The 25,988-nt window shown below is 38.4% G+C and overlaps 1 protein-coding gene across 2 annotated transcripts in view; it reads left to right on the top strand.

Annotated features, from left to right (window-relative positions):
• Cep192 (centrosomal protein 192) overlaps positions 1-25,988 on the top strand; it is a 116,518-nt gene that overhangs the window by 15,533 nt on the left and 74,997 nt on the right. For both annotated transcript variants that reach the window (XM_042683664.1, XM_042683665.1), the window contains exons 6-16: positions 438-487; positions 2,361-2,475; positions 3,509-3,645; positions 4,254-4,386; positions 5,628-5,755; positions 9,982-10,333; positions 10,991-11,134; positions 14,499-14,563; positions 16,563-16,772; positions 22,023-22,149; positions 24,556-24,686. In XM_042683664.1, the coding sequence (XP_042539598.1) occupies positions 438-487; positions 2,361-2,475; positions 3,509-3,645; positions 4,254-4,386; positions 5,628-5,755; positions 9,982-10,333; positions 10,991-11,134; positions 14,499-14,563; positions 16,563-16,772; positions 22,023-22,149; positions 24,556-24,686 (1,592 nt within the window). The remainder of the gene's footprint in view (positions 1-437; positions 488-2,360; positions 2,476-3,508; positions 3,646-4,253; positions 4,387-5,627; positions 5,756-9,981; positions 10,334-10,990; positions 11,135-14,498; positions 14,564-16,562; positions 16,773-22,022; positions 22,150-24,555; positions 24,687-25,988) is intronic.

The following is a 25,988-nucleotide window of genomic DNA, read 5'->3' on the forward strand; positions in this document are numbered from 1 at the left end:
GAACTCTGGATCTTGGTGCTGTCCCTTAGCTCTTCAGCTCAAGGCTAACACTCTACCACTTGAGCCACAGCGCCACTTCCAGTTTTCTCGTGGTTTTATTGGAGACTCACAGACTTTCCTGCCTGAACTGCCTTTGAACCATGGTCCTCAGATCTCAGCCCCCTGAGTAGCTAGTATTACAGGCATGAGCCACTGGTGCCCGGCCAGAAGTTAATTTTAAAGTCTTGAGTGGATTCATATCTAAGTTTTATGGTATATATGTACTTTTATGATTTTCCCATCCTAACATTTAAAGAATTTTAACTGACCAAAGGTAAAATTCTATACTGTCATTTGAAAGTACTTATATTTCAAGATATAATTAATTTGTTGTTTTTTTGGTATTATTTGATAAAATAATTTGTCTTTTCAGTTTTTGTTTTTGTTTTCTTAATCAGATTCACCTGATTTTTGTTTAAAATCGTGGATGAATACTCAAGAGCATAAGGTAAATTTTTACATTTTTATGGACTTCTGTAGTATTTTAGAGGAGTAAAGATTCATATTTTATAGACATTTGTTAATATTAGACTTTTTTCTTATATCTGGCATAACAAATTGATAAAGCTTTAACAGAAATATAATTTATCTGTGGTAATAAAGACTCAAGAGTAATGCTGGCACTATCCTGTGTCTGTTTATGAAATGTGCTCAGTTCTGTCTACTCTTAAGTATAAAATGGTTGACATCCCATGTTTTTATCTAAAACTAAGTATATATTTTGAAATCTAACTCTTTTTTTTTTTTTGTCGGTCATGGGGCTTGAACTCTGGGCCTGGGCACTGTCCCTCAGCTCTTCAGCTCAAGGCGAGTGCTCTACCACTTGAGCTACAGCGCCACTTCCGGTTTTCTAGTGGTTTATTGGAGATAGGAGTCTCACGGTCTTTCCTGCCCGGGCTGGCTTTGAACCTCGATTCTTAGATCTCAGCCTCCTGAGTAGCTAGGATTATAAGCGTGAGCCACCGGCGCCCGGCTTGAAATCTAACTCTTAAACCTACTACCAGTTCTCTCTCTGTGTATATGTGTGTGTGTGTGTGTGTGTGTGTGTATGTGTGTACCATGGCTTGAACTCAGGGCCCTTGAGTTCTCCATTACCTGCACGAAGGTGATACTCTACCTCTTAAGACATGACTTCAGTCCACTGTTTTGTTATTTAGTTGAAAGAATCTCACAGATTTTTCTGTCTGGCCTGACTTCTGTGATCCTCTTATCTTAGCCTTCTGAGTACCTAAATTTATAGATGTGAGCCACTGGTGCCTGGCTTCAATTATTTCAATGTATATATTTAATGTAAGTATGAAATAGATTTGGTACTGAGAGGAAAATGTATTTCCATTCTGAGCCTTGAATGTCCTTAGTAAATTGCTGTGTGACTTTAGAACTTCATAGTCCCCAGACTGAGGACCAGAGAAATCAATTGTTTCAATGTTATATTATGGTGGTGTTGCTTAGCTAAAGGCTACTAAGACCTGTTTTTCTACCTTTTGTGTGTGTGTGTGTGGGGACGGGGGTATGTATGTGTATGTGCGCCTGTGCGTGCCAGTCCTGGGGCTTGAATGCAGGGCCTAGGTGCTATCCTTGAGCTTTTTTGTGCTCACGGCTAGCACTTGAGCCACAGCTCCACTTCTGGCTTTTTTTTTTCTTCTTCTCCAGTTGTGGGGCTTAAACTCTGGGCCTGGACACTATCCCTGAGCTCTTCAGCTCAAGGTTAGTACTCTACCACTTGAGCCACAGTGCCACTGATGGTTTTCTGGTGGTTTATTGGAGATAAGAGTCTCACGGACTTTCCTGCCCAGGCTGGCTTTGAACCTTGATCCTCAGATCTCAGCCTCCTGAGTAGCTAGGATTACAGGCGTGAGCCATCAGTGCCTGGCCACTTCTGGCTTTTTTTTATGGTTAATTAGACATAAGAGTCTCATAGACTGGACTTTGCTGCCCAGATTTGCTTCGAACCATGGTCCTCAGATCTTAGAATTGTAGGCATGCGCCACTGTCACCTGGCTTTTCTATTATTTTTATAATTCAAGAGCAAACTTTGTATTGCTCTAATTCAGATGTGTCTTAATATATGAACTATGATTCTTCTGACATGTACAAACAATTTGATTGAGACCTTAAATTTCAGGGATGTCTTATTGGTGGGGCCAGAAGGAAAATTACTAATACATGTAAAACACCTTGTTCTTTAGTGACAAAATTGTGATTTTTCAGATACTGTGCACAGTGTAGATTCAGAAAATACTTGGTCCATTTTGTAACTTTGTACTGTTCTCTTCAAAGCAGTGAGTGTGCTTCTCTTATATGTCATTTTATTTCTTTAGATTGTTGTGCCTGATGCTGGAAAAGAAGCCAAGACTCTAAACAGTGACTTAAACCATGTTAGCTTCTTAGAAAATGAAAAACTTATGTCACTGGCCAGTTTGGAAGACTCTTCTGGTACTGCATAGTAGTAACTTGTATTTTCAAGTTTTTACCTTGCCTTTCCACTTTATTTCATGTCTGTGATATAGCCATTACTATGGCAGCTTTTTCTTTTGCCTAATCATTTTCTTCCTATGACTGGCACCCACTGGTCTCTTCTATTGAGTGATAGGACTTTTCTGATAAGATTATACTCACCCCTTAGTTTGACATCATTAAGAGTACCTTTTAGCCACCTAGAGGGTTACATACTGTAGAGTACTGTATTAAGGAATTGAGGGAACAAAGAAATATTTAGTCTTTGTCCTTTAAGAGACCTTACCCAAATGCATAAACTGGGATTGGACAAAGTATATTTCAACAGTATAAAAATGTGCTTAAGCATCAGAAGGAGTGATAGATCAGTTATGATTGAAGAAGTTATCTGTGATATTCTCTGGAAATAAGATGGGATTTGGACTCGACCCTTTCTGGAAGCAGAACAGCTTCAGCTAAAACAATGATTGAGGATTAGTCATCAGTTAGTAAGGTATTTTTATAGCATGTTTCGTAGGCTTCACATTGGTGAAGAAACTCAGAAAAGTAAGCTAGGGCCAAACTATTTAGCTCTGCAGGCCAGGCCATGCTGAATTGGGTGTTGGAACATTGAGAATCATTGCAGTGTCACTTCCTTTCTCCTCTTTATGTCTCCCCTCCACTTTTCTGTGGATAGCTTTAGTTATCCTTTTTTTGGTAGAGTTAACTATTTACTATATAGTTTGTGAATGATCTGCTCTTTTCCTACCCATTTGTGATGTTTTATCATGTCCTAACTTATTGTGGAATCCAGAATCTCTGTCCTATTCTCTCAAAGTGGTTAATAATTACATTTCTATGCTATTATTACTTTTAACTAAAATTATAATAATTTGCTCATCTCAGATACAAAAACAAACTCAATGTCCACTGACCTATTAGTTTTAACAGGTTTTTTTTTTTAATTAAAAATTATGTGTAGTTAGTTGCTACTTTAAAGCCTGTTCTGTTTTTTTCCCTAATTAATTAATAGATGATGATATTAATGATGAAGAGTTTTATGATGAACATTTGGAAGCTTATTTTGAACAACTGGCAATACCAGGAATAATATATGAAGACCTAGAAGAACGAGAATCTTCAGAAAAATATTTTAAATTACCCAGTCAGGTATGCTGATTGAATTCTAATTCAGTCACAATCATAATTCTTATAATTTTTCAGAAATTTGACATTGAAAATTTATAATTGTCATGTTATCTGTAATAAATTAAAGCTTTTGATTTTCTTTGCTTCTTTGATGAGAAATGTATGTTTTTCTTCCCCACTCCCTCTTCATTTGCCCTGGTGATACATTCCTATAATCCCTAGGGAGGATGAGGAAGTATTTTGAATGTGAGGCTAGCCCTGGGGCTATCTAACAAGACTCTGTCTCAAAACAAAAAGAATGAAAAAGTTACAGTGGGAATCACCTTTGTCCACATAAACTAATTGTTAATATCTTGCCACCTTTTCATTTTCTTTCTCCCTCCATAGTAATGTCTTTCTTGAATCTGAATCTGAAAGCAATCTCTCTAAAGCTCTCCTGGAAACTAGTGAAGCTCTCTTGGAAACTAATATTACACTAGTGGTTGAAATGATGATTTTTCTAAATCCTCCAGCATTTGTTAACCTATAATCCCTCAGTATAATAGACATTTTCTGCTTTCCACATTTCTTCCTCAAAATGCTTTATTTTATTTGAAAATATTAATACAGCTAAGATACTCTTTCAACAGACAAATGAAGACAGTAGCTTTAACTCTAAGTCAGAATGTAGCAGTTCTCACCACGGTTCAAACTCTTTAAGAAGTTCTGAAACAGTTTGCAAGGAGTCTGAGGAAGCCCACACTTTTTGTCTACCTGGGACCAGTAAGTGTTGAACTTTGATTGCATTTTTCTTAAATTCTGTGCTTGACTTGATCTTTTTTTTTTTCTTTAAATTATTTCTTTGTTGTGATTTATCATATTTTAACTATTCTATCCCTTCAAATCTTCAGTCTAAAATTTTTCAAAAGAACTTTTAATAAGGCCTGAATAAGAAATGATTTACTTTGTTGGTTAAATTTGCTTCCAAGTGATTTTGTTATATGTTATTGTAAATTAGTTTCCTTTTGGGGCAGTAATTTGAATTCAGGGCGTCAGCTTGCTTGCTTACCTAGACTCTCCTCAGCAATGTTTTTTGTTAGTTATTTTGTAGATGGAGTCTCACTAATTTTTCTGCCCAGGCTGGCTTCCAAATGTGATCCTCTGGATAACAAGCTGAATAGCTAGGATTGTAAGGATGATCCATCAGTGCTCTACTTTTATTTTAATTTTAGTGTAATACCTTGTTAGAGAGACACTAAAAATAATTGTATATTAATACCTAAGTTAAATTGGTAGTATTGAAGTATAATATCAGCTGGGTGCTAGGGGCTTATGCTTGTTATCTTAGTACTCAAGAGGCTGAAAATCTGAGGATCACAGTTCAAAGACACCTTGGAAATAAAAGTTGGTAAGACTCTTATTTCAATTAAGCACCAAAAAAGCTGGAAGTAGAGATGGGCCCAAGTAGTAGATTACTAGCCTTGAGCAAAAAAGCTCAGGAATGACACTCAGGTCCTGAGTTCAAGCCCCAGAGCTGGCACAAGGGCTGGGAAGGTGGCTCAGTGGTAGAGCGCTTGCCTTGCATGCCTGAGGCCCTGGGTTCGATTCCTCAGCACTACATAAGCAGAAAAAGCCAGAAGTGGTGCTGTGGCTCAAGCGGTAGAGCACTAGCCTTGAGCTGAAGAGCTGAGGAACAGCGCCCAGGCCCAGAGTTCAGGTCCCACGACCGGACCCAAAAAAAAAAAGTGAAAAAGCAATATAATACTAATCTTGGAGTGACTGTTTTGAATGATTATATTTTGTTGAGACATGTAAGAATAGATAACTTCATTCTCTTTATGGTAGCATATTTGTCATGTTTATTGTTCCTTACTGGTGCTTATTTTCTCCTGTTTGCAATTTACTATTTTTGTCCTGTGAGTGCTAAGTGTTAGGCTTACTACAATAATTGGATTAATAAGAAGCAGTTATTAGATTACTCAAACATTGACATTGTTCCATTAACTATTTCCTTTATTTTTCAGGTAATTCTGTAGGTACTGTTGATAGTACAAAACAGGAAGGTGGTATGTTGTCATTTTACCCTAGTAACTGGTGTGCTGAGAAGGAAAGGGATGGAAGTTTGAAGGATATTTTTCCAGATCAACACAGAGTAAGTTGATAACATTTTCTTAAACATTTTATGAAAGGAGTAAGAAATCTTTTGTGTTTGCATACTATTACTTTTTTTTTTTTCATAGGAAGAACTATTGTTGACTTTTGAAAAATACAGTAAAGGACTTTCCTGCCTTGGCTGGCTTTGAACCATGATCCTCAGATCTCAGCCTCCTGAGTAGCTAGGATTACAAGTGTGAGCTACTAGTGCATAGCTTCCCTCACTTTTTTTTTTTTTTTTTTTTTGCAAATTCTTTATTGTAATTAAGTGATTACATAATTTCACAAATTTCACAGTATTGTGGGATAGTGATGCTTAGTTAAAGTCACAAACACATTCTAACTTTCATGGGGCAAATTGTCTATCATGATCTATAAAGTTTATGAGTTCTATGAGCTTTGACAATACAGTTATTTTTTCCACATCAGGTGATATGTACATTTCTTTTCTTTTGCATAGCTGTTCCCTCCTTCCCATTTCCCACTGGTTACCACCCTCCCATCGTTGCCATTGAGTTGCTTAGTTTGTTTTGATCAATGTCCAGTGCAGCTGATGGGTCCCACTGTTGTATGTTTTTCCCTGATTCCTTCTAGTTCTGTGTCCTCCTCCTAGTTTCTCTCCAGTGTGCACATATACACCATATATGTGATCAGCAGCATGGGGTTATTTAGTAATGATTTGACCAAATGAGTGGGGGTCCTTTGTTTCTCAAGTCTTGTTAACTGTCGTATCACCTTACATTTTGGATTTAACATTCACTTATCAGGGAGACCATGGCATGTGCTGTTTGTCTCTTTGCTATTGGCTTACCTCACTCAGCATGATTTCTTCTAGCTCCATCCATTTCCCTGCAAATGCCATTATTTTGTTCTTTCTAATGGCTGCATAATATTCCATTGTGTATAGATACCACAATTTTTAGATCCATTCATCTGAGGTGGGGCACCTGGGTTGTTTCCATATCCTGGCTATTGTGAACAGTGCCGTAATAAACATGAGGTGCATGTGTCCTTGTATCCTGTTATTCAGGATCGATACCTAGGAGTAGTATGGCTGGGTCATAGGGGAGGTCAATATTTAGCTTTCTGAGGACCCTCCAGACTGCTTTCCACAGTGGTTGTATTAGTGTACATTTCCACCAGCAGTGTAATAGGGTTCCTCTTTCTCTTTATCCCCTCCAGCGTTTGTCATTGGCTGATTTTGGATGTGGGCCATTCTGACTGGGGTAAGGTAGTATCTCTTTGCATTTCCTTCACAACCAGGGATGGTGAACATTTCCTCATGTGTTTCTTTGCCATTTTTATCTCTTCTTTTGAGAAGTCTCTCTTTAGTTCCCTTGTCTATTTAGTAATTGCTTTGTTGGGCTTGGGAGGAATTAGTTTCTTGAGTTCCCTGTATATATTGGATATTAACCCCTTGTCTGATAAATTGCTAGTAAATATTTTTTCCCAGTTACTTGGTTGTCTTTCTAGCTTGGTTGCTGTGACTTTAGCTGTGCAGAAACTTTTTATATTAAGCTTCCCTCACTTTTGAAGGATAGTTTTGCCATTGTCTTAGTCTAGTTTTTGTTTGTTTGTTATGCCAGTATACTGAGGCTTTAACTCAGAGCCTCATGTTCTTGGTTGGCTTCTTGCTCAGGTCTGAGGCTCTACTGTTTGAGCCTACTTCCAGTCTAGTTTTTTGTTGATTATTTTGGAGATGGAGTTTCACAAACTTTTCTGCCCATCTGGTTTAAAACTCATCCTCCAAGTTTCAGCTTCTTGAGTAGCTAGGATTAATGGTGTGAAGCACTGGCACCTGACTTAATCTGTTTAGTGTTGCCATAAAAGAAAAGTAGTTTATAGTGAAAAGCAATTTTTTGGCTCATGATTGGAAGGTGGAAGAAGTGAAAGTATCTCCTGTGAAGGCTATGTGATTGCCACCATACTCTGCAGTCGATCTCAAAAAGTTCCTCTTGTCTCATGAACTTTGTACCATTTGACCAGTTTCTCCCCATTCCCTCATCTTTTCATTGTCTCTGAAGACTAACCTTTTCTGTTGTGTGGTATTATTGAAATCATTGAGTGTGTAGCCTTTACAGCATGGATTCTTTCAGTAAATGTGTTTGAAACTCCTCCATATCTTTTCATGTCTCAATAGTACATTTCATTTATAGCATTTTGTTGCATTTAGTTGTCTGGATATGCTATCATTTTTTTTTGTTGTTGTTGTTGGGTCCGGTCGTGGGGCCTGAACTCTGGGCCTGGGCGTTGTCCCTCAGCTCTTCAGCTCAAGGCTAGTGCTCTACCACTTGAGCCACAGCACCACTTCTGACTTTTTTCGTTTTTGCTTATGTGGTGCTGAGGAATCGAACCCAGGGCCTCATGCATGCAAGGCAAGCGCTCTACCACTGAGCCACCACCTTCCCAGCCCTATGCTATCACTTATTTACCAATTGAAGACTCCTAAATTTTGGCAGTTCTGCATAGTACTGTTGTGAAGGACATGTTTTCAGCTTCTTGGGATACATACCAGTGAGTGCATTTGTGATATAATTTTTTATTTTTTTTTGGGTCTGGTCGTGGGGCCTGAACTCTGGGCCTGGGCGCTGTCCCTCAGCTCTTCAGCTCAAGGCTAGCGCTCTACCACTTGAGCCACAGAGCCACTTCCGGCTTTTTTGTTTTTGCTTATGTGGTGCTGAGGAATCGAACCCGGGGCCTCATGCATGCAAGGCAAGCGCTCTACCACTGAGCCACCTTCCCAGCCCATGCAATATAATTGTGAGTGGGCTCCTCAGGAATAATCTTTCCAGAAAGATACTAGTGATTACACCCACCCAGGGCCTCATTCTTTCTAGACAAGCACTTTACAACTTGATTGATCAGTCCAGGGGTTTGAACTCAGGGCCTGGGCTCTGTCCCTGAATCTCTCTGTGCTCAGGGCTACCACTCTAGCCACAGCACCACTTCCAGCTTTTTCTGTTTATCTGGTACTAAGGAATCAAACCCAGGGCTTCATGCATGCTAGGCAAGTACTCTACCATTAAGTCATATTCCTGGCCCTTGTTTTGTTTTTGAAATAGGATCCCCTCACTTGCCTACGCTGACCTCAGTGTCACAGTCTTTTCCCCTCTGCCTCTTAAATAGCTGGAATTACAATTGTGTGCCATTATTCCTGGCTGAAAAAACATAGATATTAAAAATCTGTGTTCAGTGGCTTTTTTTTGTATATAGTCTTTTATGTTTGTTTTCCCTTATCATTATACCTGAGTGTTTATCTGTATTGTGTTGTTTTTTTGTTTTTTTTATCCCCCCCCAGTGGCTTTTATTCATTTTATTTTGGAGCATATCTTACTAATGAACTTAATACTTTTATAGAAACTGAAAGGATCCTTCAGGATCCTCTCAGGGGACCACACAAAGGCCAGCAGGCAGGCACAGGGGAAACATTATTGTAAGGTTTATTAGAGGGGCCTTATCTCCCCTGGAGAGGGAGCACATGGTGTCTGCCCCCATCCAAATCATGGGTCGGTCTGGGGGAAGTGAGGTCAGGGGGAAGTGAGGGCAGAAGTGGGTTAAAATGTGTGGGTGGGTGGGTCTGGGTAGAGAGGGAGTGGCCAGCTGTAGTGTGGGAACTCCAGAGCAGTGGGGAGCTCACCTTTGGGTGGAGCTGAAGACCAAAAGTGGGGATAATACTAACAGAAACTTTTATTAGAAATTATAAAAACTTGCCAGCCAGTGGCTCACGCCTGTAATCCTAGCTACTCAGGATTCTGAGCTCTGAGGATTGGGGTTCAAAGCCTGCCCAGGCAGGAAAGTTCTGTGAGACTGTTTTCTACAATAAACCACCAGAACACAGAAAGTGATGCTGTGGTTCAAGTGGTAGAGCTCTAGCCTTGAGCTGAAGAGCTGAGGGACAGCGCCCAGGCCCAGAGTTCAAGTCCCATGAGTGAAGAAAAATAAAAAAAGAAATTATAAATAGTTAAATTCACAGTTATATCATCTTATAATAGAAAAAGAATTTAATTTTAGTGTCTAAGTCTGTTGATATGTGTTTGCTGGAACTACATTTTTAAAATTGTATTTTGGTAAATTGTGTGACATTGATTTATACATAGTCTAGAATATAGTGTATACTATAGGGTCTGCAACTTAGTATCACCATAATTATATCATTTTTCTCAAAAGTTTAAAATGAATAGTAAAAAATAAAACTTACTGTTGCTCTGTTACCTGTTTTTAAAGGAAATGGTAAGAGAAAACATTCTGGAGAAGACTCTAAATGCTACCAGTGAGAAACTTAACTCAATTTATTTTCATACTACAAATGCTGAAAAAAGTGATTGTGACCAGACTGATTTCATAAAAGATGGGGAAGAGTCTCCTCATCAAAATAAGCATTTGCCATCTGATTTAGAAAGTGTTCTGCACAAGGATAGATGTTCACATACAGAGACTCCTACAATTTCAATTAAGAAAGATATGGGCACTGAATCTTCGATGCCCACTAATGATGGCGGAATCAACTCCACTAATAATCTTTGGTCATCTAATAGTGGAAGGATAACCTGTGAATATCATGAGTCAATTGAAAAGAGTAAGTGAATTATTTGCTCTTCTTAGATAAAAATAAAGAAATATAAAACATGGTTACACATTTTGAATAGGTTGTTTCCACATGGAGCTTGTCATTATTTCATATAAATACTTAAATGTTTTATAGGTTTTAAAGATTTTTTTAGTTATATACTGTTAATACAGGATTTTTGCTCAGAAATAGTACCTTTAAGCAAGTAAGTGTATCATTTGTGTTTTTTTGTTTTTTTTTGTTTGGCAATACTGGAGATTGAACTGAGGGCCTCACAGGTGGTAGGTAGGCACTCTACCACTTAAGCCACCCCTCCAGCATAGTTTCTTTGTGTTTTTGTGAAGTTGGGGTCTGCTCAAGACTAGAACCCTATATCTTGAGCCACAACTCTACTTCTGGCTTCTTTGTGGTTAATTTGAGGTAAGAGTCTCTTGAACTTTTCTACCTGGACTGGCTTTGAGTCATGATCCTCAGATGTCAGTCTCCTGAGTAGCTAGGATTATAGGCATGAGCCACCAGTACCTACCTGTATTTCCCTTTTTCTGTCTAGTTTTGGAGAGTCTTACGTACTATTGATAGCTAAAGTAGTCACAAAAAATTTATTTGGAAATGTATAACTTTAATTACTACATATGTCATTGGATGTTTTTGGAATTTAATTTTTAGAAAGAGATCTTTCAGAAAATGTAGTCTATCAAAATGAAGAGGGCAAATGGGTCACTGACCTTGCCTATTATACATCTTTTGATAACAAACAAGATGTACAGATGTCTCCAAATAATGGGATAAATGAAGATTTCAGATCTGGTTGTAAGTATTTAGATAATCACTGTTTTTTTGTTGTTGTTTTTATTTTTTTGTTTTGTTTTTGGTGCCACTATCAGGGTTTGAATTCAGGGCCTCATGTTGTAGCTCAGCTTTTTCCCTCATGTCTGGCATGATTTTATTTTTCTGTTACTTTTCTTCCATCATTTCTACCACTTTTCTTCACTTTTGCTCTAGAATGGACTTTGGTAACTGCACCGTTCATTATGCTCAGGAGAGAATTTTAAAATAAAACAAGGAAAGCTTTTAAAGCCCTTTACAATCTTGCAAGAACATGGGTCTTAAAAGGAATCAAAGGAATGCTGTTGTGACTTACTGTCTTTGCTTAAGGAAACAATTATAACTGATAGACCCAAGCCTTTTTTTCCTATATAAGATAGTGAATAGCTTTCAGAATATGATTATATTCCAGAAAGAAAATTTAATGTGGCTGGACAAAACAAACAATATCACAATCTCAGAAAGATAGCAATCTCAGAATATCATCACAAACAAATTAGTACAATGCAAGTGGTTATCTTGCTGGGTGCCAGTCTTCTAGCAACTAAGGATTGCGGTTTAAAGCTAGCCTGGGTAGAAAAGTCTATGAGATTTTATGTCCAAAATAACTTGTGTGAAGTAATAGGGCTAGCGGTGTAGCTCAAATGACAGAATACCATCTAAGCAGTAAACAAACAAATAATATCTTTACCATTGTATTAATTGAAGAAAAACTAAAAGCATTTCTCCTAAATTTATAAAGTGCTTGAAATTTTAGCCAGACCAAGAAGGCAAGAAATTAAAGGAATACAAATAGGAAAGGAAGATATCACATTATCCCTGCTTATAAATGACAGAATCATTTATAAGCAAATACTTGACCAGAAAACTCTTAGATGTAATAAAATGTATTGCACAAAGAAGCAGGATACAAAATTAATATACAAAAATTATTAGCTTGGTCTGGGAAGGTGGCTCAGTGGTAGAGTGCTTGCCTTGCAATGCATGAGGCCCTGGGTTTGATTCCCCAGCACCACATAAGCAAAAAGAAAAAAGCCGGAAGTGGCGCTGTGGCTCAAGTGGTAGAATGCTAGCCTTGAGTTGAAGAGCTGAGGGAGGGACAGCGCCCAGGCCCAGAGTTCAGGCCCCATGACCGGACCCAAAAAAAAAAAAAAAAAAATTATTAGCTTTTCTATATACCAATGATGAACATGCTGAGAAATGAGAAATGCAGATCCATTCATAATATCCTCAAAAGAAATTAAGTACTTAGGAATAAATAAGCCTGACCTGGGAGGTGAAAGATCTTTACAATGAAAGCTATAAAATACTGAAGAAAAAAAATAAGAAGGAGCCAGACACTGGTTGCTCATACCTGTAATCCTAGCTATGAGGCCTGAAGATTGTGGTTCAAAGCCAGACCGGGCAGGAAAGTCCAATAAACTACTCAGGAAAAGCCAGAAGTGGTGCTGCGGCTCACCTGGTAGAGCTCTAGCCTTGATCAAAAGAAGCTCAAGCACAGTGCCCAGGCCTAGAGTTCAAGCCCAAGACCAGCAAAAAAAAAGAAAAGAAAAGAAAAAGAAATTAAGATATTAGAAGATGGAAAGACATCCCAGGGATGTTCATCAATCAGCTGAATTTAATATTGTGAGAATGAGTATATTACCAAAAGTGAACTGTAGATTCAATGTAATCCCCATCAAAATTCTAGTGACATTATTCACAGAAATAGAAAAACATCCTAAAGTTTACATGGAAGCACAAAAATCCCAAATAACCAAAGAAATCCTGACTAAAAAGAGCAATGCTGGAGGTATCACAGTTCTTGACTACAGAGCTATATTTAAAACTGCATAGTATTCACACCAAAACAGACGCTTAGATCAATGCAATAGAAGAGAAGACCCAGAGGAAAACCCATGCAGCCCATCTGATTTTCAACAAGTCTCTAAAGCATACATTGGAGTAAAGGCTGCTTCTTAAACAAATGGTATTGGGAAAACTGGATATCCATATGAAGAAGACTGAAACTAAATGTCTCTATTTCACACTGTTCAATAATAAATTTAAAACATAAAATTTAACTACTTTGATAGTTTATTGGAGATAAGAATCTCATGGGCTTTATTACTGCCCAGGGGCTGGCTTCAAATTGTGATTTTCAGATCTCAGACTCCTGAGTAGCTAGGATTATAGCTGTGAATTACTGGTTCCCAGCTGGTTAATCTTTTACAAATAAAAAACTTAGTTGTAAAGCCTTTTGGCAAATTGTGGCTTATTGTCAAGTGATGTAATCAATCATAGTAGCATGTTCATTAGCAAAAATTTGACAATCATAATCACAGAAAACATTCTTTTTGTATTTTTTTTAGGTAAAGCCTTTGAATTTTTTTTTCGGTCGGTCGTGGGGCTTGAACTCTGGGACTGAGTGCTGTCTCTCAGCTCTTCAGTCAAGGCCAGTGCTCTACCACTTGAGCTTCAGAGCCACTTCCGGTTTTCTGATGGTTTATTGGAGATAAGAGTTTATGGACTTTTCTTGCTGGGCTGGCTTTGAACCTTGATCCTCAGATCTCAGCCTCTTGAGTAGCTAGGATTATAGGCATGAGCCACCTGCGCCTGACTAAGCCTTTTAATTTTAATTTTATTTATTTATTTATTTTTTGTTGGTTGTGGGTCTTGAACTCTGAGTCTGGATGCTGTCCTCAACTCTTCAGCTCAAAGCAAGTGCTCTCCCACTTGAGCCACAGCACCACTTCTGGTTTTCTGGTGGTTAATTGGGGATAAGAGTCTCACAGACTTTCCTGCCCGGCAGGCTTTGAACCGAGATCCTCAGATCTCAGCCTCCTGAGTAGCTAGGATTACAGGCATGAGCCACTGATGTCTGGCTTTTTTTTTTTTTTTGGGGGGCGGGGGGTCCAGTCATGGGGCCTGAACTCTGGGCCTGGGCGCTGTCCCTCAGCTCTTCAGCTCAAGGCTAGCACTCTACCACTGAGCCACCTTCCCAGCCCCTGATGTCTGGTTTTTATTTTAATATTTTCTTTAGTTATTCAAATTAATTGCCATTCAACAAAGCGGTTTACGAATACTGTGCATCTTGATTACTTGTTACACCTTTTGTTATTCTCCCCTTCCTAACCCAATCCCTTCCCTCAGTTTTCTTCATTTTGCAGGATATGCATTGCCTGTTATGATTGTGTTCTCTTCCCTTCCTCTCTTTACTTGATAGAAATTTCTGCAGATACATAAGCCATGTGAATCAAAGTTTCACATACTTTGAAAAAACTGCTTTCCATGATATTTTGTTTTCCTAACTTGTATATACGTGTTTGTTTAATGTGATATGTAAACTTAAATTCTTATTTCTTTTAAGCTGAAGCATTGGATTTGATTGCACGAGATGAAGAAGAATTTAATAAAGAGCATCAGTTTGTACAGGTTTGTAACATTTACTCTAAAGTTCAAAAGTTTTTGTTTATTAATTTAAATATAGGCAAAATGTTTATTTCTTTCCAAATAATATCTTTTTTTTGTTTTTGTTTTTGTTAAGACAACTTCTTTTTTCTTTATTATGCTAGTCTTAAGGCTTTAGGGCCTGGGTACTGTCCTTGACTCTTTTACTTAAGGTTAGTGCTCTACTAAGTGAGCCATAGCTCCACTTTTGGCCTTTTGGTAGTTATTTGGAGATAAGAGGCTGATGGACCTTCCTGCCCAGTCTGGCTTTAAACCATGATCCTCAGATCTCAGCTTCCTGTGTAACTAGGATTACAGTTGTGAAGCTACTGTGCCCAGCTATGGTTAAGACAGCTTCTGCTTTATTCTTCTATATTATTGAAGATGGTATATATATGTATATATATATACACACATACATATATACATATATATGTATGTGTGTATATATATACATATATATATACATATATATATATATATATATGTATATATATATATATATATATGAGAAGCTGGGTGCTGCTGCTTCTGCCTCTTCTCCTTCTCCTTCCCTTTTCTTCTTCCCCTTCCCCTTTCTTCTTCTCCTTCTTACATGATGAGAAGCTGGGTGCTACTGCTGCTTCTTCTGCTTCTTCTCCTCCTTCTCTTTCCCCTTCCCCTACTTCCCCTTCCCCTTTCTTCTTCTTCTTCTTTTGCCAGTCCTGGGGCTTTGAACTCAGGACCTGGGCACTGTCTCTGAGCTTCTTTTGCTCAAGGCTAGCACTCTACCACTTGAGCCATAGCTCCACCTCTGGCCTTTTCTGTTTATGTGGTACTGAGGAATCGAACCCGGTGCTTCATGCATGCTAGGTAAGCACTCTACCACTAAGCTACATTCCCAGCCCCTGAGTACTTCTTTTTAAGAGACAGCATCTTGATTTTTACTTGGGCTCATCTCAACTGTGATCCACCTATTTACACTTCTTATTGTTGCTGGAATGACATATGTGCCCCACTGTTCCAGCTATTTGTTGGGATGAGTTCTTATAAACCTATGAGCTGGCTTTGAAATACAATCTTCCTGATCTTCACTTCTTTAGTAGCTAGGATTACAGGTGTGAGACATCAGCATCTGGACAAGATATATCTGCATATCTACATCTCTCTCTCTCTATCTATATTTGATTTACCTAAAATTGCTTTAAAAGCATGTATAGCTATTTTTGTATTCTTTAAAAACTATTTTTTTTTTTTTTTTGGGTCTGGTCGTGGGGCCTGGGTACTGTCCCTCAGCTCTTCAGCTCAAGGCTAGCGCTCTTACCACTTGAGCCACAGCACCACTTCCGGCTTTTTTGTTTTTGCTTATGTGGTGCTGAGGAATCGAACCCAGGGCCTCAGGCATGCAAGGCAAGTGCTCTACCACTGAGCCACCTTCCCAGCCCCTAAAACATATTTTTAAAAGAAGTAATCCTGTTTGATTTTAGTGGAGATATAAGCTTTCTAAAGGTTCTGATTTGAGATGGTGTTGTATATGTTGACTATGCTTATTGTAATGTAAGTATTTAAATACGATTTTTTTTTCTTTCTTTCTTTCTTTTTTTTTTTTTTTTTTTTTTTTGGGTCCTGGGTCCGGTCGTGGAGCCTGAACTCTGGACCTGGGCGCTGTCCCTCAGCTCTTCAGCTCAAGGCTAGTGCTCTACCACTTGAACCACAGCGCCACTTCCGGCTTTTTTTTTCTTTTTGGCTTATGTGGTGCTGAGGAATTGAACCCAGGGCCTCATGGATGCAAGGCAAGCGCTCTACCACTGAGCCACCTTCCCTGCCCAATATGAGTTTTTTAATGAATGCCATTAACTGCTTATTCTGAATTTGTCCAGATGTTTGGATAATGTTTTAAAAATGTGAAAATTGAAATTTAATGAACTTGAAAGTTGTTTTTAGTTTCTTATATTAGGATACTCAAAGACAAGTTGTTAGAGTAAAAAAATTTTTTTCTTCTTAGGCAGAAAACATAGATGTTCAGAACATTTCAGCTACATTTGGGGATTCATCCTGGGTAGCTACAATTAATTTTAATCTGTTGAAGAAATCACATAATACATCAGAATTTGACCCAGATGATGCCAGTTATTTACGTCTATCATTAGGAGAGTTCTTTGCTGAAAGATCTGAAGCTCTTGGTTGCCTTGGTGGTGGTAATAGTGAGAAAAGAGTAAGTATGGAATTTGCTGGAATTGATGACAATTACTGATATATTTTTTGTTGCTATAGCAAAATATACAAGATATGAAGCAAAGTTTGTTTTTTTTCCTTCACAGTTCTGGAGGTGGTAAGTGCAGGACTTGGTGACCACATCTCATCAGTGTCTGCTGAGGGCCTGTTCTGTAATGGCCTCTAATGTAGCTACTCTGATTAGAGAAGTAGGTGCAGGTAGTTTGGGCATATGGGTGAGATAGAAAGGGAGCAAGAGAAAGCCGAAGGAGCCAAACTAAGTCTCCTATTACAACAAATCCACTCTTTAGAACCATATTAATCCCTTCAAGTGGCCCATGCCTCATAACCTTCTGAAAGGCTTCACTATCTTTTGATATTGTGAATATTGGGGATCAGATTTTAGCACTAGTTTTGGTGAGAACAAAAGATATTCAAACCATAATAATAGAATTTGTGCCAGGTGCTGGTGGCTCACACCTGTAATCCTAGCTACTCAGGAGTCTGAGATCTGAGGATCACAGTTCAAAGCCAGCCAGGCAGGAAAGTCCATGAGACTCCTATCTCCAATAAAGCACTAGAAAACCAGAAGTGGCGGTGTGGCTCAAGTGGTAGAGTGCTCGCCTTGAGCTGAAGAGCGCAGGAACAGTGCCTAGGCCCAGAGTTCAAGCTCCACGACCGACCAAAAAAAAAAAAATTGTATTTTGAGGGCTGGGAAGGTGGCTTAGTGGTAGAGTGCTTGCCTTGCATGCATGAGGCCCTGGGTTCGATTCCTCAGTACCACATAAGCAGAAAAAGCTAGAAGTGGTGTTGTGGCTCAAGTGGTAGAGTGCTAGCCTTGAGCTGAAGAGCTGAGGGACAGTGCCCAGGCCCAGAGTTCAAGCCCCACGACCAACCAAAAAAAGAATTTGGATTTTGAATGTTTCGATGGTATACCTAGAGCATAGTAATTGTAGAGAAGGAATGGGGCATGATAGCCTAGTACTTTTATGGTTAGACATGATTCAGGTTCTAAGTCTTAACTAGTTCTATAATTTTGAATCATTTATTTAATTATCTGGGCCTTGTTTTTCCCATTTCTAAAATGGGATGCTGTTTCTTTCATGCATTTGTTTCTAACACATTTTTTTTTGTCTTTTTTGGTACTGGGGATCGAACCCAGGACGTTGCCCTTGCTAGGCAAGCGCTTTGCCACTGAGCTACTTCCCAGCCCTGGGATGCTGTTTCTGATGATGTTTTAAGAATTAAATGTGAGGATGCATGTGAAGTATTTAGCACTAAATATGTTGAAACTGTTTGTTGCTATTGTATTGGTGGGAAAAATTCTAAAAGTCATTTTTTCTCCATCCTAAAAGATGTTTTGAAATGCAGGAGGGTTTTGATTTAATAAAATTTAATAATACATAGGAAAAATTATTCATGTAGTGAGTGGTAAGTACTTCAAAGAATAAGTGAGAAGATATTTTCACTTTGCAGTTAAGAATAATGTCTGAGGGCTGAGATATAGCTCAATGGCAAAGCACTTGCCTAACAAGTACAATGTCCTGGGTCTGATCCCCAGTACCAAAAAAATAAAAGAAAAAATACAGTTAAAAAAAAAAAAGAATGATGTCTAAGGGATGACATTAAACTGGCATTTACATGGCATAAAATAGGCAGTTGCTCAAAGATCTAGAGAAGCAGTATTCCCAACCAAGGAAGACAATGTGTATGAGGCCCAGAGTTTAGAATGAGGCCTAATGCATTGAAGGCAGACAGAGCTAATGTGAGTGGACATGAATTAGAATGGTCTACTGAAGGCACATAACTAATAGGGGGAGCAGGGACTAGAGTAGTTCACTGAAGGCATGTAGAACTAACGTGAGGGGCTATAGTAGAGGTAGAGGGCAGAGTGGAATAATATTGTATGATTACTTACAAGGACCTGATTATGAGAGCTCCTTGTAGGAGTTGGGTTGTACTCAGAAGGTTCCCAGGTTCATCTACAGTAGTAACAGGATGCCACTATCTTTATGAGGGCAGGGTGGAGAAAGGTAAAGTAGAGGAGAAATAGAAGCAGGAATACACTTAATAGAAGGGAAGAGAGGTGGTGAAAACTAGGGATTATGATGATCAAAAGTAGAAGTATTCAAGATTTATCCTGAGGATTTGCTGGCAAATTCTATATGGGGAATTAGGGATATTGGACAGGGTATTTCTTAAAGTTGAAGTCAAGAAGAATAACTTTATTTACTGTTACTATGACAAAAAATGGCTAAGATCAACTTGAGAGGAAAGAGGATTTATTTTGGCTTATGATTTCAGCAGTATCAGTCTGGAGGCTTAGGCCTATTGCTTTGGGCAACATTACTGTGACAGCATAGTAGTATGTTGACAACACAGTAGTACGTATGTCATGGTAGGAACACATTGTAAAAGAATCTGTTCAGCTTGGGATAGCCAGGAAGCAAGACTTGGGAAGGGGCAAGAGTCCCAATGACTTAATTTCCCACCTGGCTCCATTTCTACCCCAATTCTACCACCTCCTAGTAGTAACATAGATTGGGGACTTAGTTCATGGATCTTTAGGGAACACTTCAGATGTTTACTATGGCAGTGTATAATTTCAAAGTAATAGATGTAGTACTAGAAATCACAGTTAATATAACAAGTTTGGAACTGTAAAAAAAAAATACTTCAGAGGTAGAATGTTCTGCCTAGATTAATTTGAGATTCTGAGGGAAGTAACTGAATTTCTGCTGTATCCTTTTTTTTCCCCTTCCCTTTTTGGTCAGTACTAGGGCTTGAACTTGGGATTTTTTGCTCTTGCTTGAGACAAGCTAGCTTGCTCATGGCCTATGCTCTACCACCTGAGCCATGCCTTCCCTTTTTGGTGGTTAATTGGAGTCTCACAGCCTTTTATCTGGGTGGCACTGAACTGCAATCCTCTAGATTTCAGATTCCTGAGTAGCTAGAATCACATTACAGGTGAAATCTTTTTTATAGACTTTTCCCTTCCCTCCCCTCCCCTTTCCCTCCCTGCCTTCCCTCCCCTCCCTTTTCTCTTCCTTTCCCCTCTCTCCCTTTCCCTCTCCCTCTCCCCCTCTTTCCTTCTCTCCCTCTCCTTCTCCCTCTCCTTTTTTTCTGACTTTTTTTTTTTTTTTGGGAGGGGGGTCAGGTACCAGTCTGGAGCTTGAACTTGGAGCCTGGGTGCTGTCCCTGAGTTGTCTTTTTTTTTTTTTTGTTCAAGGCTAGTGTTCTACCACTTAAGCCACAGCTGCACTTTTGGCTTTTTTGGTAGTTACATGGAGATAAGAGTGTCATGGACTTTTCTGCTCAGGTTGGCTTTGAACTGCAGTTGTCAGATCTCACCCTCCTGAGTAGCTAGAATTACAGGTGTGAGCTGAAGGCACTTGGTTTTTAATTTTATTTTTCCTTTTGGGAGATATGTTCTTGGTATGTAGTCTAGGCTGACCTTAAATGTGATCCTGAACCTTCTTTTTTAAAAATAAAATTAAGGGGCTGGGAAGGTGGCTCAATGGTAGAGCGCATGCCTTGCATGCCAGAGGCCCTGGGTTCGATTCTTCAGCACCACATAAGCAAAAAGAAAAAAGCTAGAAGTGGTAGGCTCAAGTGGTAGAGCGCTAGCCTTGAGCTGAAGAGCTGAGGGACAGTGCCCAGGCCCAGAGTTCAGGCCCCACGACCAGACCCAAAAAAACAAACAAACAAATAAAAATAAAATTAAATATATATTTTTATTATAAAGATACTGTACAGAGTGGTTACAGTTACATGAGCAAAGTAATGAGTCATTTTCCTATCAAGCATTGTTATTTCCCTTTCCTCCCCACCTTCCCCCCCCCCCCCCCCCCCCCCGCCCTCCCATAGTGTCTTGTACATCTCATTGTTACAATGGGTCATCCTGTATCCTTATTTCAGCATTTTGTTATTTCCCTTCCACTCCCCACATTAGAAAAATGCAGGACACCAGAATCAAATACAGTGAGAAAACAGGTGTTGTACCATGGGGGAAGAACATACAAAGAAACAACAAAAAAAAATCACATAGTACATTATAAGTACATTAAAAAGAACAGGAAAGATAAAATCTCTGTGTCCCTATCTTGAGGTTCATTTTGTTTAGTATCAGGTTATGTGATTTATGTGATCATATGTACATAGCTTTTGACCTCTTCTGCTTGTCTTAGATATATACTAGTTATTGCAGATAAGGAAAACCATGGAACCTATGTTTCTTTGAGTCTGGCTTACTTCACTTAATATAATTTTTTCCAAATGGGAAATGTCCCATTTAACAAATGGGACAGTATCATTCTTTCTGATGGAGGCATAGAATTCCATTGTGTATATATATACCACATTTTCTTGATCCAGTCATCTACTGATCTTCAACCTTCTGAGTATAGTTGTGTCTGAATTCTTTCTTACATACATGAACAAAGCACGTTATTCAGAATTTTTGACAATTATAAAATTTTATACTTCGAATGATTGCATCAAGGAAATTCTCAGTGAAGATTAATAAAAATTTAAGTGCACTTAGTTAATTCATACTTTGTGTCTATCATGAGAAGGTAGTGAAAACAAGTAAGAATTCCATATTCTGTTTGATTGTAGAACTTTCTGAAGTCAGTAGGAACACATCTAATCTTTACATATATTTTCTCAGATGTGTTTATTCTAGAATAAATAATATAGAATAAATACTACTATATTCTGTACTGTCAGTTCCCTGAAGTAGGGACTTTTTATCTTTTTTTCTCATTAAAATATTAGTAATAAATGGAGCAATACCTAATATATAGTGAATGTTTAAGAACAATTATTGGGAAATAAAGTGTCACCTCTGTGTTTTCCTTTTGTGGTCATATGCGGTTTAAACTCTGGGCCTTACTCCCAATCCTTTCTTGGTTTGTTTGACGAGTTTTTGCCCAGGGCTGTCCTCAGATTGCTAGTCTCCTAATCTTCACAGCTGTAACTGGGATAACAGTCAGGTACCACCATGCCCGGCATTGTATTGTTTTAGTTCAGATTTCTTGGTAAGACTAACTTATTTGACAGAGGTAATTCTAATGATTAAATGATAGTTAATGTTAGGGAAGGAAATGGCTGCATTAATTTAAGGCTAAGTGGAAAGAACAGTCTTGTTGAAGTAATTTTTCTTTGTTACCATTATTAGATAAAGTAATCTATAATTTCCCAAAGCTTTTGAACATTAGGTAACATTAATTCATGTTTAATTATTTTGTAGCCATCGTTTGGTTATTTTATTAGATCACCAGAGGAGAGAGAACCTGTTGCTTTAATACAAAAATCTGATGTGTCAAGAGATAATTGGGAGGAAGAAATAGCTCATCCTAACCCGGATCAATTTTCAGGTAATTAAATGAAAAGATTTTTAGGATCTTTTTTTAGGAACAGTATTGGGGTTTGAACTCAGGGTTTTACACTTGCTATATGGATGGTCTTCAACTTAAAACTATTCCTTCAGCCTTTTTTGTGCTGGTTATTTTTGGCATAGAATCTCATACCTGGTTCTAGATCTTTTTATATATATCTATATATATATATAATTTATTTATTTAATTTTTGTTGGTCATTGGGTTGAACTCTGGGACTGGGCGCTGTCCCTCAGTTCTTCAGTTCAAGGCCAGCACTTTACCACTTGAAACACAGTGCCAGTTTCAGTTTTTTGGTGGTTAATTGGAGATAAGAGACTTACAGACTTTCCTGCCTGGGCTGGCTTTGAACCCCAATCCTCAGATCTCAGCTTCCTAAGTAGCTAGGATTATAGGCGTGAGCCACCAGCACCTGGCTACTAGATCCTTTTAGTTGTACTTTCTCACATATTTTGGCTGACAGAGATGTGCCTAGACATTGACTGAGATGGAGTCTGACCTTCATAAACTTTTGCTTTCGCTGGCTTCAAACCATGATGCTGTGGTCTTTTTCTCATTAAGAACTAGGATTACAGGATTGACCCATTGTGCCCAGCTTTTTTTTTAAATGTGTAATGTAATTATTTTTGTGATAATGTTCTTTATGGATTACAATGTACAGATTATGATTTTTCAATTTTGATTTTTACATAATTTCACATTTCCTTTTTAATCAAAAGTTGAAGCAATCAGCTAAAATTTACCAAATTCTTTTGCAGAATACTAGTGTAAACCAGGTGCAGTGATGATCTCTTGTTACCCCAGCTACTTGGGAGGTGGAGGTAGGAAGATTTCAAGTACAAGGCTTGCCCAGACAAAATTACTGGGACCTTGTCTCAAAAGCATAGGGAAAGGGCTGGGAAGGTGGCTAAGTGGTAGAGTGCTTTGCCTTGCATGCATGAGGCCCTGGGTTCGATTCTTTAGCACCACATAAGCAGAAAAAGCGGGAAATGGTGCTGTGGCTCAAGTGGTGGAGTGCTAGCTTTGAGCAGAAGAGGTGTGGGACAACACCCAGGCCCAGGGTTCAGGCCCCATAACCGGCAAAAAAAAAAAGCAGAGGGGATAAAAACAAACAAAAAGGGTTAGAGGCATACATCAAGTAGTTGAGCATTTGCCTAGCAAGCCAGAGGACTTGGATTCAATTCTCAGTTCTGCAAAACAACAACAAAAAACTACTACCAAAAAAACCCCTCAAATGGACTAGTTAACTATAAGTATTGAGCCACTTCTTTTTGCTAATACAGGTATCATGTGAAGTTGTGTAAGATATATTCCTTTTTTTTTTTTTTGTCCAAGGCAAGTGCTCTACCACTTGAGCCACATCTCCACTTCCGGTTTTCTGGTGGCTTATTGGAGATAAGAGTCTCATGGACTTTCCTGCCCCGGCTGGCTTTGAACCAAGATCCTCAGATCTCAGCCTCCTGAGTAGCTAGGATTATAGGTGTGAGCCACTGGTGCCCAGCTTTGTATTCCATTTCTTAATGAAGAATTGGGATAGAGTCTCTAGATACGTATAGTTAGTTCATTTTCTACTCTATGGAAGTATACACTTTTGGAACTAAAGGCTTATTTCAAGTGGTAAGAGTGCCAGCTGTGAATGGAAAAGCTGAGGGGAGAGCACAAGCCCCTGAATTCAAGACCCAGTACCAGTATATATATATATATATATACACACACAAATATAAGTATATACTTTTTAATGTGAAATTTTGAAACTGAAAAATATTAAATCAGTTAATGAGAATGCTTTCAAGGGAGAGATTAAAATCCACAATAGTCCATCAGATTTCTTCTTTGTCCAAGTGGCTATACACTTAAATAATCTTAGGACAACTGGTGCTTGGGGTATTAAGATTCTTCCTTGACAGTTAATTATGTATATATATATATATATATATATATATATATCCATATATATATATGCACACACATGTATATATACATATCTATGTATATATCAAAAACAAAACAAATACAATTTCTGACGAACTAAACAAATTCTAACTTTTTTTTGGGGGGGGGGGGGTCCGCTCATGGGGCCTGAACTCTGGGCCGGGGTGCTGTCCCTCAGCTCTTCAGCTCAAGGCTAGCGCTCTACCACTTGAGCCACAGCGCCACTTCTGGCTTTTTTCTTTTTGCTTATGTGATGCTGAGGAATCGAACCCAGGGCCTCAGGCATGCAAGGCAAGCGCTCTACCACTGAGCTACCTTCCCCGCCCCATGGGCCTGGTTCTTGAACTCAGGGCCTACCACTGGTACCCAGCTCTGTTTTGATTACTCTTTATTTAGAATTGTTGCCAAGAGATAGTATAAACTTGTAAGTTGAATGTTTTTTTTTTCTTGTAGAAGATGTAAATGAAACATCCCAGGCACAGCTAAGTGAAGGATCAGTCACACTACAGGCAGAAACACTGGAGAGTATTTCACAAGTGGATGAACATGATGTGACATTAACTGCCAATAAAGTCAAAACAGAGGTAGTTTAAGCCTTTCTTAAAGGAAGTCTAAGATTATCTTGTTATAGTTTCTGAGTAAGACAATATCATTTGTGAAAAATATATGCCATTGCATTTGTTTTATTTCCCTGGTTTCAATTTTCTTATAAGTTTCCTTTTAATGAAAAGAAAAATCCATTTCACTAATTTTGATATACCCACAAAGGAGTTTATAAAATACATCTAGTGAATGAATTATCACCATTTGTATACCCATATACAAGAAAGATTGCCCAGATACAAATACACAAGCCACTCATTGTCTCTTCTTATGGGATGTCCTGCTCTATTTCTATGGTCTACCAGCAAGAAAGCCATCACCAGATGTATCTTGCATCTTTAGGGCTGTGGGGGGGCAAACGAATATTTCCAATAGTTAAGAAACGATATTTTTCTTCCTCCTCAACAGGATTGCATGACATCTAATATTGTTAGAAGATCTAAAGATTGCCTGTTCCTAAACATTTTTCTCTGCCTATTTTTCTCTTGTACTGTTTTTCCTTACTAATAGCTAGAGCCCTTTTATATAAATATGGCAAATAATTTTTCCCTGTTTGTCACGGTTTTTGACTATGGCTTTTCCTCCAGGAGAAATTTAATCTATTCATGTAGGTCAACTCCCATGTTTTAGGTGATAGCAAGATTTTGAATGCAATGCTTAATGCTTGCTAGGCATATCCTCTGCCATTGGGCTATGCCTTTAACTCTTTGATTTTGCTATTTTTCAGGTAGGAACTTTCAGTTATGTCTAGACTGACTTGTACATCAATACACCTATTTATGCTTCCCAGAGAGCTGAGATGGCAGGAGTATATGGAGCCCAGTAATTTTGCTGGTTGAGATGGGTCTTTTGAGTTTTTTGCCTGGGCTGGCCTCAAGCCACAATCCTCCTGATCTCTGCCTTCTTCCTGAGTAGTTAAGAGTTATAGGGATGAGCCATTGTGCCCATCCTGTTTTTGAATATGCATATAAAAAAGAAACCATATAGCATATATTCCTGCTTTACTTTATTTATTTTCACTTTTTTTTTTTTTTACTTTTGCTTTGCTTGTTACATGAGAAAAACAAGTTCATTTTTCTTACTTTGTTTTAGTCTATTTTATGAATTTACAGACATTTTCCTGTTGGTAGACAGTTGGGATAGTTGGTATGTTAGAAAACTAGTTGTAGTTATTGTGTTAACAATACTATTATGTATTTTAATTTATAAATGGGCTTTAGTATATGCATAAATGTTTCTAGGAAAAGCAATATTTATACAGTTGGGTGTCATCATTCATGGTA

The sequence above is a fragment of the Dipodomys spectabilis genome, unplaced genomic scaffold (genome assembly GCF_019054845.1).
Source record: "Dipodomys spectabilis isolate Male_0828 unplaced genomic scaffold, ASM1905484v1 ptg000083l, whole genome shotgun sequence".
NCBI lineage: Eukaryota > Metazoa > Chordata > Mammalia > Rodentia > Heteromyidae > Dipodomys > Dipodomys spectabilis.